Source organism: Eubalaena glacialis, chromosome 4, assembly GCF_028564815.1.
Source record: "Eubalaena glacialis isolate mEubGla1 chromosome 4, mEubGla1.1.hap2.+ XY, whole genome shotgun sequence".
Taxonomy (NCBI): Eukaryota; Metazoa; Chordata; class Mammalia; order Artiodactyla; family Balaenidae; genus Eubalaena; species Eubalaena glacialis.
The window spans coordinates 156,967,563-156,981,826 of NC_083719.1; the positions used below are offsets into that span (position 1 = coordinate 156,967,563).

The 14,264-nt window shown below is 37.2% G+C and overlaps 2 protein-coding genes across 5 annotated transcripts in view; one reads left to right on the plus strand and one right to left on the minus strand.

The window, feature by feature from the left end:
• The window catches only part of LOC133091089 (transmembrane protein 41B-like), a 79,097-nt gene extending 74,055 nt beyond the window's left edge, over positions 1-5,042 (plus strand). For both annotated transcript variants that reach the window (XR_009700855.1, XR_009700856.1), the window contains 2 exons: positions 4,427-4,678; positions 4,934-5,042. The gene's annotated coding sequence lies outside the window, so the exon portion shown is untranslated. The remainder of the gene's footprint in view (positions 1-4,426; positions 4,679-4,933) is intronic.
• Positions 4,053-14,264, minus strand: part of LOC133091088 (centrosomal protein of 78 kDa-like) — a 34,004-nt gene continuing 23,792 nt past the window's right edge. For 2 of the 3 annotated variants that reach the window (XM_061189951.1, XM_061189952.1), the window contains 3 exons: positions 6,525-6,639; positions 5,531-5,702; positions 4,053-4,616 (listed from right to left, as the gene is read on the minus strand). In XM_061189951.1, the coding sequence (XP_061045934.1) occupies positions 4,053-4,616; positions 5,531-5,702; positions 6,525-6,639 (851 nt within the window). Of the gene's footprint in view, positions 4,617-5,530; positions 5,703-6,524; positions 6,640-12,106; positions 12,255-14,264 lie in introns of those variants that run through there. The other variant, XM_061189953.1, reaches the window with a different exon arrangement.

Here is a 14,264-nt window from a genome sequence, read left to right on the forward strand (position 1 = left end):
TTCTAAGAGGGAAGTTTATAGCTATACAAGCCTACCTAAAGAAACAAGAAAAATCTCAAGTAAACAATCTAACCTTACACCTAAAGAAACTAGAGAAAGAAGAACAAACAAAACCCAAAGTTAGCAGAAGGAAAGAAATCATAAAGATCAGAGCGGAAATAAATGAAATAGAAACAAAGAAAACAATAGCAAAGATCAATAAAACTAAAAGCTGGTTCTTTGAGAAGATAAACAAAATTGATAAGCCATTAGCCAGACTCATCAAGAAAAAGAGGGAGAGGACTCAAATCAATAAAATCAGAAATGAAAAAGGAGAAGTTACAACAGACACCGCAGAAATACAAAGCATCCTAAGAGACTACTACAAGCAACTTTATGCCAATAAAATGGACAACCTGGAAGAAATGGCCAAATTCTTAGAAAGGTATAACCTTCCAAGACTGAACCAGGAAGAAGCAGAAAATATGAACAGACCAATCACAAGTAATGAAATTGAAACTGTGATTAAAAATCTTCCAACAAACAAAAGTCCAGGACCTGATGGCTTCACAGGTGAATTCTATCAAACATTTAGAGAAGAGCTAACACCCATCCTTCTCAAACTCTTCCAAAAAATTGCAGAGGAAGGAACACTCCCAAACTCATTCTATGAGGCCACCATCACCCTGATACCAAAACCAGACAAAGACACTACAAAAAAAGAAAATTACAGACCAATATCACTGATGAATATAGATGCAAAAATCCTCAACAAAATACTAGCAAACAGAATCCAACAACACATTAAAAGGATCATACACCACGATCAAGTGAGATTTATCCCAGGGATGCAAGGATTCTTCAATATATGCAAATCAATCAATGTGATACACCATATTAACAAATTGAAGAATAAAAACCATATGATCATCTCAATAGATGCAGAAAAAGCTTTTGACAAAATTCAACACCCATTTATGATAAAAACTCTCCAGAAAGTAGGCATAGAGGGAACCTACCTCAACATAATAAAGGCCATATATGACAAACCCACAGCAAACATCATTCTCAACGGTGAAAAACTGAAAGCATTTCCTCTAAGATCAGGAACAAGACAAGGATGTCCACTCTCACCACTATTATTCAACATAGTTCTGGAAATCCTAGCCACGGCAATCAGAGAAGAAAAAGAAATAAAAGGAATCGAAATTGGAAAAGAAGAAGTAAAACTGTCACTGTTTGCAGATGACATGATACTATACCTAGAGAATCCTAAAACTGCCACCAGAAAACTGCTAGAGCTAATTAATGAATATGGTAAAGTTGCAGGATACAAAATTAATGCACAGAAATCTCTTGCATTCCTATACACTAATGATGAAAAATCTGAAAGAGAAATTATGGAAACACTCCCATTTACCATTGCAACAAAAAGAATAAAATACCTAGGAATAAACCTACCTAGGGAGACAAAAGACCTGTATGCAGAAAACTATAAGACACTGATGAAAGAAATTAAAGATGATACCAACAGATGGAGAGATATACCATGTTCTTGGATTGGAAGAATCAACATTGTGAAAATGACTATACTACCCAAAGCAATCTACAGATTCAATGCAATCCCTATCAAATTACCAACGGCATTTTTTACGGAGCTAGAAAAAATCATATTAAAATTTGTATGGAGACACAAAAGACCCCGGATAGCCAAAGCAGTCTTGAGGGAAAAAAACGGAGCTGGAGGAATCAGACTCCCTGACTTCAGACTATACTACAAAGCTACAGTAATCAAGACAATATGGTACTGGCACAAAAACAGAAACATAGATCAATGGAACAAGATAGAAAGCCCAGAGATAAACCCACGCACCTATGGTCAACTAATCTATGACAAAGGAGGCAAAGATATACGACGGAGAAAAGACAGTCTCTTCAATAAGTGGTGCTGGGAAAACTGGACAGCTACATGTAAAAGAACGAAATTAGAATACTCCCTAACACCATACACAAAAATAAACTCAAAATGGATTACAGACCTAAATGTAAGACTGGACACTATAAAACTCTTAGAGGAAAACATAGGAAGAACACTCTTTGACATAAATCACAGCAAGATCTTTTTTGATCCACCTCCTAGAGTAATGGAAATAAAAACAAAAATAAACAAATGGGACCTAATGAAACTTCAAAGCTTTTGCACAGCAAAGGAAACCATAAACAAGACGAAAAGACAACCCTCAGAATGGGAGAAAATATTTGCAAACGAATCAACGGACAAAGGATTAATCTCCAAAATATATAAACAGCTCATTCAGCTCAATATTAAAGAAACAAACAAGCCAATCCAAAAATGGGCAGAAGACCTAAATAGACATTTCTCCAAAGAAGACATACAGACGGCCAAGAAGCACATGAAAATATGCTCAACATCACTAATTATTAGAGAAATGCAAATCAAAACTACAATGAGGTATCACCTCACACCAATTAGAATGGGCATCATCAGAAAATCTACAAACAACAAATGCTGGAGAGGGTGTGGAGAAAAGGGAACCCTCTTGCACTGTTGGTGGGAATGTAAATTGATACAGCCACTATGGAGAACAATATGGAGGTTCCTTAAAAAACTGAAAATAGAATTACCATATGACCCAGCAATCCCACTACTGGGCATATACCCAGAGAAAACCGTAATTCAAAAAGACACATGCACCCGAATGTTCATTGCAGCACTATTTACAATAGCCAGGTCATGGAAGCAACCTAAATGCCCATCAACAGACGAATGGATAAAGAAGTTGTGGTACATATATACAATGGAATATTACTCAGCCATAAAAAGGAACGAAATTGAGTCATTTGTTGAGACGTGGATGAATCTAGAGACTGTCATACAGAGTGAAGTAAGTCAGAAAGAGAAAAACAAATATTGTATATTAACGCATGTATGTGGAACCTAGAAAAATGGTACAGATGAGCCGGTTTGCAGGGCAGAAGTTGAGACACAGATGTAGAGAACAGACATATGGACACCAAGGGGGGAAAACTGCGGTGGGGTGGGGATAGTGGTGTGCTGAATTGGGCGATTGGGATTGACATGTATACACTGATGTGTATAAAATTGATGACTAATAAGAACCTGCAGTATAAACAAACAAACAAAACAACTAATACTAAACTTTCATTGGGTTATTTGTATGGAAATATGTTAATATAAATGTTTCAGACATTACATGAAATTTCTAAAAATCTTATATGTTCTGGTATAATGTTATAAGTCATAATCCTAGTTATTACTTTAAAATGTATATCTCAGAAATAACTAATTTTCTTGTCAACTGCATTATTATGAACTTTCATCAAATCTTTAACTGTGGTCATTTTTAAGTCTTTTGTCATTTACAGACAGTTCTGGGTGTACTCTGATGCTTTTGTTAATATGTTCCTATAAAAGGGTTTCATCTTCAGGAAATTCATGGAAAAGACTCTGACAAGTACAGGTTTCTGGTACCTGACTGTACTGCTGAACTGAATGAATAAGCATTTTCAGAACTCTAATGAAAAACTGATGAGCTCATAAAAGTGCTAACAAAAGATCAAGATGAAAAAAAAAAAATTAATTACATGGGACTGAGTGAACTGATGAGGATGAGTATAATTTTTGTGACTTTCTGGTTGAATTTAAAAAAAGAAAAAATCCCACAAGAACTCAGAGGCAAAGAATATACAAATCAATTTTCACTGCAAAGTAAAGGAGCTGTTGCAGTGGAGGATTACTGGACTGAATGTCAATATTATGACATAGTATGAGTGTGTTTCATGTTTGGTAATTGCAATCATTGTTGCTTTTGTTGTGGTCATCCATGTACAATGCTTGGTGTCAGTCTATTTATCTCTTGTAAAAATAAAATACAGTGTGTGTGGAAAAAAAAAAAAATTATAGATAAATCTTTCTCTAATGGCTTCCAGTCAAGTATTTTAAAACACCATATGCTATAATAAAAACATAAGTAATTTATTAAAATTTGAAGGCAAAAACACAATTTTAAAAGATTTTAAAAGATTTAGACCTATGTTAGGTGTGATGGAGTATGGATGCCTTCTTGAAATTCACAATCAGATCCAAGAGTATCACTTTCAGAATGTTCTAGTAGATTGAGTTTACTTTTAGTTGTCTTTGATGAAACAGTCACTATTCTACTCTCTTTCTTAACAAAAATGTGTTTTTTCGAAGACTCACTTCTAATTGGTTCATTAAGCAAAGAATTATTTTGCCCAATTCCTTTGCTTTTCTGCTTTACAGGTGAGTCAGAGCAGGAATGCAGGTCCTTCCCAGGTTGTTTCTTAGCAGAGTATTTTTTGGTATATTCACCTGCTTTGCTCATTTTCTCTGAAGAAGACCTGCTATTTCTAGATAATTCCTCTTCTTTTCTTTGACTTCCAGTTCCAGAAATGACGTCTGCTGAAGGAGAACATGTTCTAGCAATGAAATCTTCAAAAGGCTCCTGCCGCTGCTCTGTGACTGGGACCCCCAGGTTGTCTTTGGAAGTTTCTAAGGCCTCCTGAGTAGAGACTGGGACATGGAAGGAGTCGAGAGGCAAAGGAATCCCAGCATCACCTGTAATTTTCTGAAACTGGAGGGAAAGACAAAAGACAAGACAAAAATTCAGTGATGAACAAAGCCAACCATTAAAAAGTAGAGTTCAAAACTTCAATGTTATTCTGTGATCTTATTATTAACACAGTAATTGATTATTCAGAAGATTTCAGAGCCAGTTTTTTTCTAATTCTATCTTGCCAAGTGATTCTCAACTTAACCTAGCTATATCCAAGGCTATGTCTGCTACATTTTCAGACTTTGGTGATTGGGGTAGCTATTACCCATTTCCTTTCCCTCACTAAAAATGAAACCCTACTCTGTAAGAAAATTAATTTCTTTTCTATCCTCCAGGCACATGTAAACAGTATATAGTTTGTGACCAGACTGTGTTCTCAAGCTGTCAGTTCCCAAGACCAGTCTGAGATTGGCTGAGGTGGGCGAAGGGGGCTCCAAGTAAGGCTAGAGGAAAAGCTGACAGGTTTCCCCTCCCATTCCCATGACCAGGTGAGTCATTATAATATCTTATGTATTAGCTATGTCAAGATTACTTATTTTAAAAATTCTATCAGTACGTGTACCTTCATTAGTGTTCCTTCATTGTAAGCTGACTGCATACAAATAGAAACCTAGATAAAATATGAATAGAATAGACATTTATACAATTTAAAATTTGGAATATTTTCTGTAATGTTTTCTTTCTTCATTAAGGAGAGTTTGCTTTAACTCATAAATTTTCTAAAGAACTTCCAGTTTTCTTATGTACAACAATACAGTATCATGAAATGGGCCCACATTTACTGATCTCAGATTTGGAGAGGACTCCACAGTCTTCTAGCTCCCGAGCATGTGAACTATTAGAGACTGACCATTATTATTTTCTCTCTGACTTGGTCATTTCCTTTTTGCTAATCACTCTTAGAATCATTAAGTGCTGTCCTGTCCACTTACTTGGAGATTTTGCGTTTGTACTGGGGCACTCTGTTTTGATTCTGATTTTTCTTCTTCAAGTGCCTTCTTTTCTTCTTTAGGTGGACTGCTAACAGTAGAATTCATCTGGGGACGACCTAGTAAATGAAAATCTGACTGATCTATAGCAGCCATTGTGGCCAGCTGCCCAAGCCTGGACCAGAGGAGGAAAGGAGAAAAGACAAAGGTTATTATAATCACATAAGAGCAGTTTAGATTTCCCCAGACCTACAATCATGAAATACTTCTAAAATCTTAAAAGCCAACATCCTACTCCAGACTACAAGCCTCTCTCTCCCCCAAATTCTCAGCCCTTTCCAGATTCATCCTCTAGGAGACATCCCACTGTCTCACTAGCAGCTTCAACAAGTACCACGCACCTCGTCCACTGTCTGTCACACCTCCATTCCCACACTTCTTTACCACCTTTCTCCAGTTTCCAAGAATGTGTTTGTTCCTTCCTTCCCAACACCAATTCATTCACTGACAAAACACCACTCCATCAACTATCAATCTCTACTTCCCTCTTTCAGCAAAATTGCTCCCGGTTGAGAACCACTGACCTATATCTTCCCTGAAGATTAATAATAATTTTTATGTCTAAGACAAAAATAACTTTAATTCAAACTTATCAAACAAGCAAAATAAATGAAAGATAGGAAAATTCTTATCCATTCCAGAATATTTTCAATGAAAACTGCCTTCAATTTAGTCTTTACAAAAAACTATACCTACTAATTAGTCTGTCTACAGGTTACTCTTTTATAATGGGCTCCCCACTCTACCAAAGCAGGCTCCCCTATTTGCATTTCTTAAAAAATTTAATTCCTCATTTTAAAACGTCAACTATATTACCTATAATTACACTAAATTTGGCTAAATATGGCCACGTAAGTGATGAAAATTGCTCCAGTTCCTCAGCAAACTACCATTATAGTTGCAAAGAGAAGAACGCCATGAAGAGAAATGAACGAACCCAGCATCTTTAAGGAGATCCAAGAAAGCATGGAACTTCTGAAAAGAATTCTCAGTGCTGCCCAAAACACCTTCATCATCCAGGATCATGCTTGTCAATGAGTGGGCATGAAGGCCTTCAGACAAAGAGAAATTTATATTTCTTAACTGGGCATTTTCATGTTCCAGCTATAAAAGAAGACTGAAAATGTCTGACATGATTTTTTCTCATTGTCATCAAAAGTAGTCTTGTCTAGTTTCAAGGAACAAAACTAAAACACTCAAAATGTAATTAATCTGTAATTAACCTAACTCTCCACCAGTAAAGACAGAGACCATATCACACAATAACCAAAACCCCCAGGCACCCAACAAAGTTTCCTATATAACACTTGGGTGGTATATCAATAAACCAAAGTTATCGTTTTATTAATGATATTTCACAAAAGATCACATTTCTAACTGGTTAAATTCATAATGGAGCCTCATTCCACATTAGAAAATTACCTGCTTTAAGTTTCCCTTAAATTAGAAAGTGAATTATAGAATCTGATTTGAACAAAACATATTACAACTCTGCTGAATGTTAAGAATTAACTTTAGTGAGCAAAATATCTAATGCTTACGTTTAAAAGTCCTAAATCGTACCCAACCCAATTTATTAAATGTACGATCACCAATATTTTCTTTGGCTTCTTGAAAATATTCACTCCCGTGCACTCTTCCCCTTCCGCTCATCACCTATGCACTTAAAACCCCCTATAAGCTCAACTCTAGTATTTCTCAGAAAGGCTGTTATGTTCATGAGGCCCCTTTTGCCTTATATAAGCAGGTGCTCCACATTTATTGAATAAGTGTCCACCAATCCAATGGATGCACTTTGAAAAATTCCTCCCTACGTTCAACCTATGATAAAGTATATTTAGATGGAACTTTTTAGATTATGCCCTGCTTTCATGCACATTACCTAATGTAATTCTGATAGTATATATTTTTATCTTGCATTGCGTTCGTACAAGTTCTCCAATATCTTAAATTTATTTAAATGATTCACTTTCCTAATTCATTGCCAGGAGAGTCTCATCATGTCTTTTATGCTACTGTATATACAGTATATGCACAAAAAGTGCTTTCTTGAATCAAAGAATCATGAACAGAAAATAAGCTAGTGTCATATGAAAGCACACACACACACACACACACACACACACAAAATGAGATTTTCACATTTTTAAAAACATGCTTTCTGGAATATAGATCATATGATCACTAAATACCAGTAAATGCAAAAGTCCATATGATACAACCAATTTGCAACATATTACAGTTTTAAAGTTTACAAACTGTGTATATGGCTTAAAATCAAATCAAAATAAAACGAAAACACTCTCAAAAGTATAAGAAATTGTTTGCCTCATTGACTCATTTATCAGCCTTAAGTCTTATTACTCTTTCCTCCTTTAACTGCTTTAGGCACTCCTCCAGTTTTTCCTAAACAAACAGAGTAAATATTATAACTAATTCGTAGTATAATATCCAAAAGCCTTTCCAGCTATAGGACTCATCAGGATTTAGGGGCAGAGCCAGAAGTGAACTCAGGTTTTAGTCTGCTACTGGTAATATCATACCATGCTAGTGAAATGAATTATCAAAATCTATCAAATTAGCATAGTAAAGATTTATTTAACTTCCACTTTTTCCAACATAAATTTGTGGCAGCCCACCATAAAAGGCATATGCGTATGACATAGCAAGTCAGAAATAAATAGTTAAGACCAAGAAAGAAAACTTCTATTTTTATTTGTGGGTCTCTTTGTAGTAGGAAGTCCTATTAATGAACATGCTTAACATACCTGAATTGCATAATTGCAGATTCAAAAGCATTCTTTTAAAAAGTAATCACTTTTAAAGCAAGTTACAGTCAAGCACTGTTCCTGGAGTTCCCTGGGCATTAAATAATCTAATCATCAAAACCCTAAGAGGGGGCTTCCCTGGTGGCGCAGTGGTTAAGAATCCGCCTGCCAGTGCAGGGGACACGGGTTCGAGCCCTGGTCCGGGAAGATCCCACGTGCCGCGGAGCAACCAAGCCCGTGCGCCACGACTACTGAGCCTACGCTCTAGAGCCCCCGTGTCACAACCACTAAAGCCTGCGCGCCTAGAGCCCGTGCTCCGCAACAAGAGAAACCACCGCAATGAGAAGCCCGCACACCACTACGAAGAGTAGCCCCCGCTCGACGCAACTAGAGAAAGCCCGTGAGCAGTATCAAACACCCAGCGCAGCCAAAAATAAATAAATAAAATTAATTTATTAAAAAAAAAACCCTACGAGGAAAGAACAATCACTAACTCCATGTTATTTTACAGATGAGGGAAACAGAGGCAGAGAAGTAGAGTAGAGCAGCACAGCCGAGGTGACACCACTAGGTAGCAGAGCCACACTGTGGACTCAGGAAGCTGGGTGCCATTCCTGTTCACGGAGGCGGTAGTCTTCCCATTCACCAAGGTCAATCAAATAAAATGAACACTGATAAACTCTCTTAGGAGTTTTAGGAACTAAGACACTTCGGTCCTTGAAGTGGGGACACTGCTTGCAATAGGCAGAATTCTAACAGAGCCCCTAAGACTCCTACTTACTGAAGTACACAAACCTTCCACTTATCCAATCAAACCCTAAATCTGGGTGCTGTAGTGAAGGGATTTTGCAGACGGAATTAAGATTCACAATCAGTTGATTTTTTAAGATAGGGAGATTATTCTAGGTGGATGTGACCTACTCAGGCACCCCATGAAAAGGACTTGAACTCTTCCTGAATTGAAGTACAAAAGGGACAAGAGGGAGACTCTCCATTGCTGGCTCTGAAGAAGTCCAATGCTGCGGCAGGGAAGGCAAGCGAGAGGCCTCTAGGAGCTGAGACCGTCCCCCGACTGACAGCCAGCAAGGAAATGGGGACCTCTGTCCTGCAACTGCAGAATCTGAATTATGCCGACAAGCCGAAGAAGCTTGGAGGCATTCTTTCCCAGAGCCTCTGGATGCTAACACGGCCAGACTGACATCTTGATTTCAGCTCTGTGACCCACACAATCTATGGTGAACATCCAACATTTGGGGCTCAATGTTTACACTTAAATTCATGTTCTTTAACACTCTCAGGAGGGAACCCACATGTTCCAGTGTGTATCTGAGCAGGAAACCCAGTCACGCTGTGCCTGGACTTCTGACCTGCAGAACTGTGAGCTAGTCAAATAGGTATTGTTTTCAGTCAGTGAGAGTGTAGTAAAAGCATTAATATTCTACTCAACCTCCAGGTTCGTGGACAAAATAAATGATTGTCATTGTTTTGGGCCACTGTTTCGGGGTGGTTTCTTATGCAGCGATAAACAATCAGAATACCTATACTTATGAAAACAGTAAGGTATATTTATACATTTTAACTGCTTTGAACAATCACTTAAAGAATGAGGAACTCTATCATATGCCGTCATTGGGAGAGGAACTGGCATCACTTTCTGGAGAGTAGCTTTTGGTACCTAACAACAATCCTACACCAGGAGTTTACCCTAAGGAAATCAAAGATGTGGGCAAAGATTTATCTACCAACACGATGTCATAAGATTGTTTATAACCAAACCCTAGAAGAAAGCTAAGAGCCTCCAAATTGGGATTGGTTTCAATAAAAATAGCTCACCGTATGAAGGAATGCGCTGTGAAGCCACTAAGAAAAGAATGACAAGAGGTCTCAACCAGAGTTTATGAATGGGCTTCAGGAGTTCTACATTCAAAATATATCTGTGCGTTTCTCCTGGGAGATGATGCATAAGCTTAATCAAATTCTCTGAGTAGAAGAGTATTTAGTGACATGGCAAAATATTTTTGATACTTTTTTAAGACAAAAGAGCAGATTAGGTGTGTGTACATGCAGAGGTGGCTTTTATTTCCTTCAATAAGTTGTTCACTGTTTTCAAAGATTTGCTCAATGAACATATATTTTTATATTCAGAACATGTTTAAAAAATTGAGAGTCTGAGAACTTCAAATTCTTTAATATTTCATTACTAAAGCCAGTCAAGTTTTCAATGGGGAAAAAGGGAAAAAAATTGCAAAATTCCTCTACTTTTAATATACTGGTTTAATCAATCTTCTAAAACTGATTTCAAAGAAATTCTAAACAAATAAGCAAACAAACAAAAAACCCTCACCACAATCAGAGGAAAGTAGACTAAAATTCCTGACTGGTTCTAAATAGCACATCAAAGTGCAATTACATGAAATAGTTTCTCCCTCTAATGGAGGGAATTAGAACACAGTGTGAAATTTTTGTGAAAAAGTGTACCCTCCTCCTACAAAGTATTAATAATTCATGTCCCTTACATGGAAATATGGAACCAAAAAAGTTAGAAAGTAAAATTGCTTGATATTCTATTACTTAAGTAAGACTAATGATAAGGCTTTGGAATAATTTTCCTTCCTGTCATCTGCTCTCCTTCCTCCCTTCTGTACACTGGCTAGGGTGATTTTTCTGGGACAAAGCTCCCATCGTATTGGATATCAAATTTTATGTTCAACTTTTCTCCATTTAACATTGAAATCAATCATTTCTCATATAATCAGGGGATTCATAACCTTGATTTTTTTTTGTGGGCTACAAAATGTTCCACTGAGTGGGTTTACTGGTTAACCATTTTACACATTTAAATTCTTTCCAACTTTTCAATATTATAAGACAAAATAACCGTTTTTATGCATGAAGGCTTTTTTCCATATTGAGAATAACATTCTTACAATAAATCCATAAAAATGAGTTTGAGATCAAAGCAAATGAATATTTTTAAGGCTCTGAGGTACCTATCTCCAAACTTCTTTCCAAAAGATTTCTGAGATTTTATACTGCCATCAGCGATGTATCACTTGGTATATAACCTCTACTATAACTGTTGGCTTACTTCCTCACCTAGAGTGCAAGTTATTTGAAGATAGGGGGTGTATTTTATTAAGTGTTTATCCCCAGCACCTGTGCCTAGCACAACGTAGACGGTCAATAAATAATTGCTTAATAAGGAAAATCCCTGCCAATACAAGATGTACGTGTGTGAAAGACAGACTGTGTTTTTCTCTAACTGGATAGATGAAAACTTGTCATCTTCTTTAATGTGCAATTTTTTTGCTTATAATTAGTAATTAAATTTCTCTTTTATATTATATTGTAAAAATTCAGATTCTCTGAGGCAAATGGGCCTGGCACTACCCATTAGCTATATAACCTTGGACAAGTTCTATAACTCTAGGCCTCAACTTCCTCATCTATAAAATGGAGATAAGCTCCCATATCACAGAGCTCTTGTGAGGATTACATGATTTAAAACACATATAAAATTAGAAGACTGCTTGGTACACAGCATATGTTCAATTAATGCTGAATGAATGAACATGTGAACGCAAGCAGTAGTGAAGGGCTTAAAATGAAATAGTCTCATCCCACTCCCACATCCAGCACTCAAGAAGCGACCGATTCTGTACGCAGGTTTTTAATTGTAAAATACGATATGTGTACTGAGAAGTGCACAGGACAAAACTGTCAATGTGACAAATAAAAAGAGAATACTTACATAACCACTACTCGAATCTGAAAGTATTGATACTTGTCAGCATCTCAAAAACCCCCCATATCGTTTTCTCATCACAAGCTCCTTCCCTCTTCCCGGTTAAACACCATCCTCATTTCTCGACAATCATTTCCTTTAACCTGCATGCATCCTTAACAAAAGAGTTTAGTTTTGTCAACATCTAACTTTATGTAGAGGATCATAGTATATGAAGTCTTTTCTATCTTATTTCTTTCACTCAACATTGGTTTAAAAGATTCATCCACATTGCAGCCTGTAGCTCTAGTTCATTCAATTTTATTGCTTGATAGTTTTCCCACTGTATGAATACACATAATTTATTTAATTTTTGACTCTTAATGGACATTTGGGTTGTTTTCAGTTTGTGCTAATGCAAATCATGGACAGGAATCCTGCTGTACCGGTTATTCTGGTGCATTTACACAGGGCAGGGGCGAGGGCTGCTGGGTCACAGGCTATTTATATACCTTCAGTTGATGGAGAGTGCTAAATGCTTTCCAAAGTAGTTGTGTCGATTTATACTCCAGTATAAGCAGGGTAGAAGATTCCCATAGTACTCCAGGTCTACAATACCTGATACTACCAGACTTTATTTATGTATTTGTCAATCTGATTGGCATGTAGTTTCATTGGTTTTGACTCACTTTTCTCTTATTACTTAATGAAGTCGTACACTTTTCTGTGTTCACTGGCTGTTTGGATTTCCTTTTTTATGAGGTTTATGTCAACTATTGTTATTTTTTATTCTTATTTTTTAAATTATTATTTATTTATTTTTGGCTGTGTTGGGTCTTCGTTGCTGCGTGCAGGCTTTCTCTAGTTGCGGCGAGCGGGGGCTACGCTTCATTGCAGTGGCTTCTCTTGTGGAGCACAGGATCTAGGCGCGCAGGCTTCAGTAGCTGTGGCATGTGGGCTCAGTAGTTGTGGCTCACAGGCTCTAGAGCGCAGGCTCCGTAGTTGTGGCGCACGGGCTTCGTTGCTCCGCGGCATGTGGGATCTTCCTGGACCAGGGCTCGAACCCATGTCCCCTGCCTTGGCAGGCAGATTCTTAACCACCAGGGAGGTCCAACTATTGTTATTTTGAATTCTTCTCCATTTCCAAGTAATACTCTTACATGACTATTTTCTGACTAAATTTGAGGCATTATCTGTTGACTTTCTGATTTACTAAGTAAGGGTTTAGTTCCTTTACACTCTTTCCTATGTCCACACTGCTCAGTAAAGTTATGTCATCATTAGTTATTCCACTGCTCATGATCTCTTTGACTTGTAGTGATATACTTAAAAACCTACATTGTTGATCCACTATAAACTCTCTCAGCGTCACGCTTTGTAAAATGAGGACATTCAAACCATCTTCCCTTTTTTCTACCTCCTGTCTACCTTCCAAACCTAGCTTTTATGTTGTCAAAGTTGAAATTTATATTCTGTTCTATGTGCAGTTAAGTCTTCTGTTATTTGAGAGTCAGTAGGGAGTAAGGTTTAAGAGAACAGGCAGAGAGCCTAAACTCAAAGCCTCGATCCAACCCTAAATTCGGTACAGCCTGGGCAAGTTCCTTCCCTGTCTTAGCATCCTTTTCTCAAAAGTGGGAATGATATTAGCACCAACCTCATAAGGCTATTCAGAGGATTAAATGAGTTAATATATGCAAAAACACTTAGAGCATAATATATACTAAGTACATACTAGCACACAATACATTTCAGTACATACCAAGTTAATACTAATACATACTAAGTATAGTTTAGGTTAGTTATTTGTTATTACATGCAAGTTGACAATAAAAGCTGCAAACCAAGACAGTATTGCCATTATTACAATTAAATTAATATTGCCCACTGCAGATGTACTGTGTCTCTGTGTATAGACTACACCTCGTTCCATACTGTGTCAGTGTCACTGCCCTTGTGCAGGGTGACCACATACCCCAAGCCACCGTGGGCTGTTCCAGTTTATACCTGTTGTCCTGATGTTACAGCATTAGAGCGCCTCCTTACACTATTGAAGTGTAAGGAGTTTGGACAAGTTCTGGTTTGGACAACAAATTAGATAGGTGGTCATTACCCCTGTGTGTCACTGAAAACGGGGACATCTATAGTGTCAAGTTTAAGTGGATTCTTCTCTTCCTCACCAATAGTA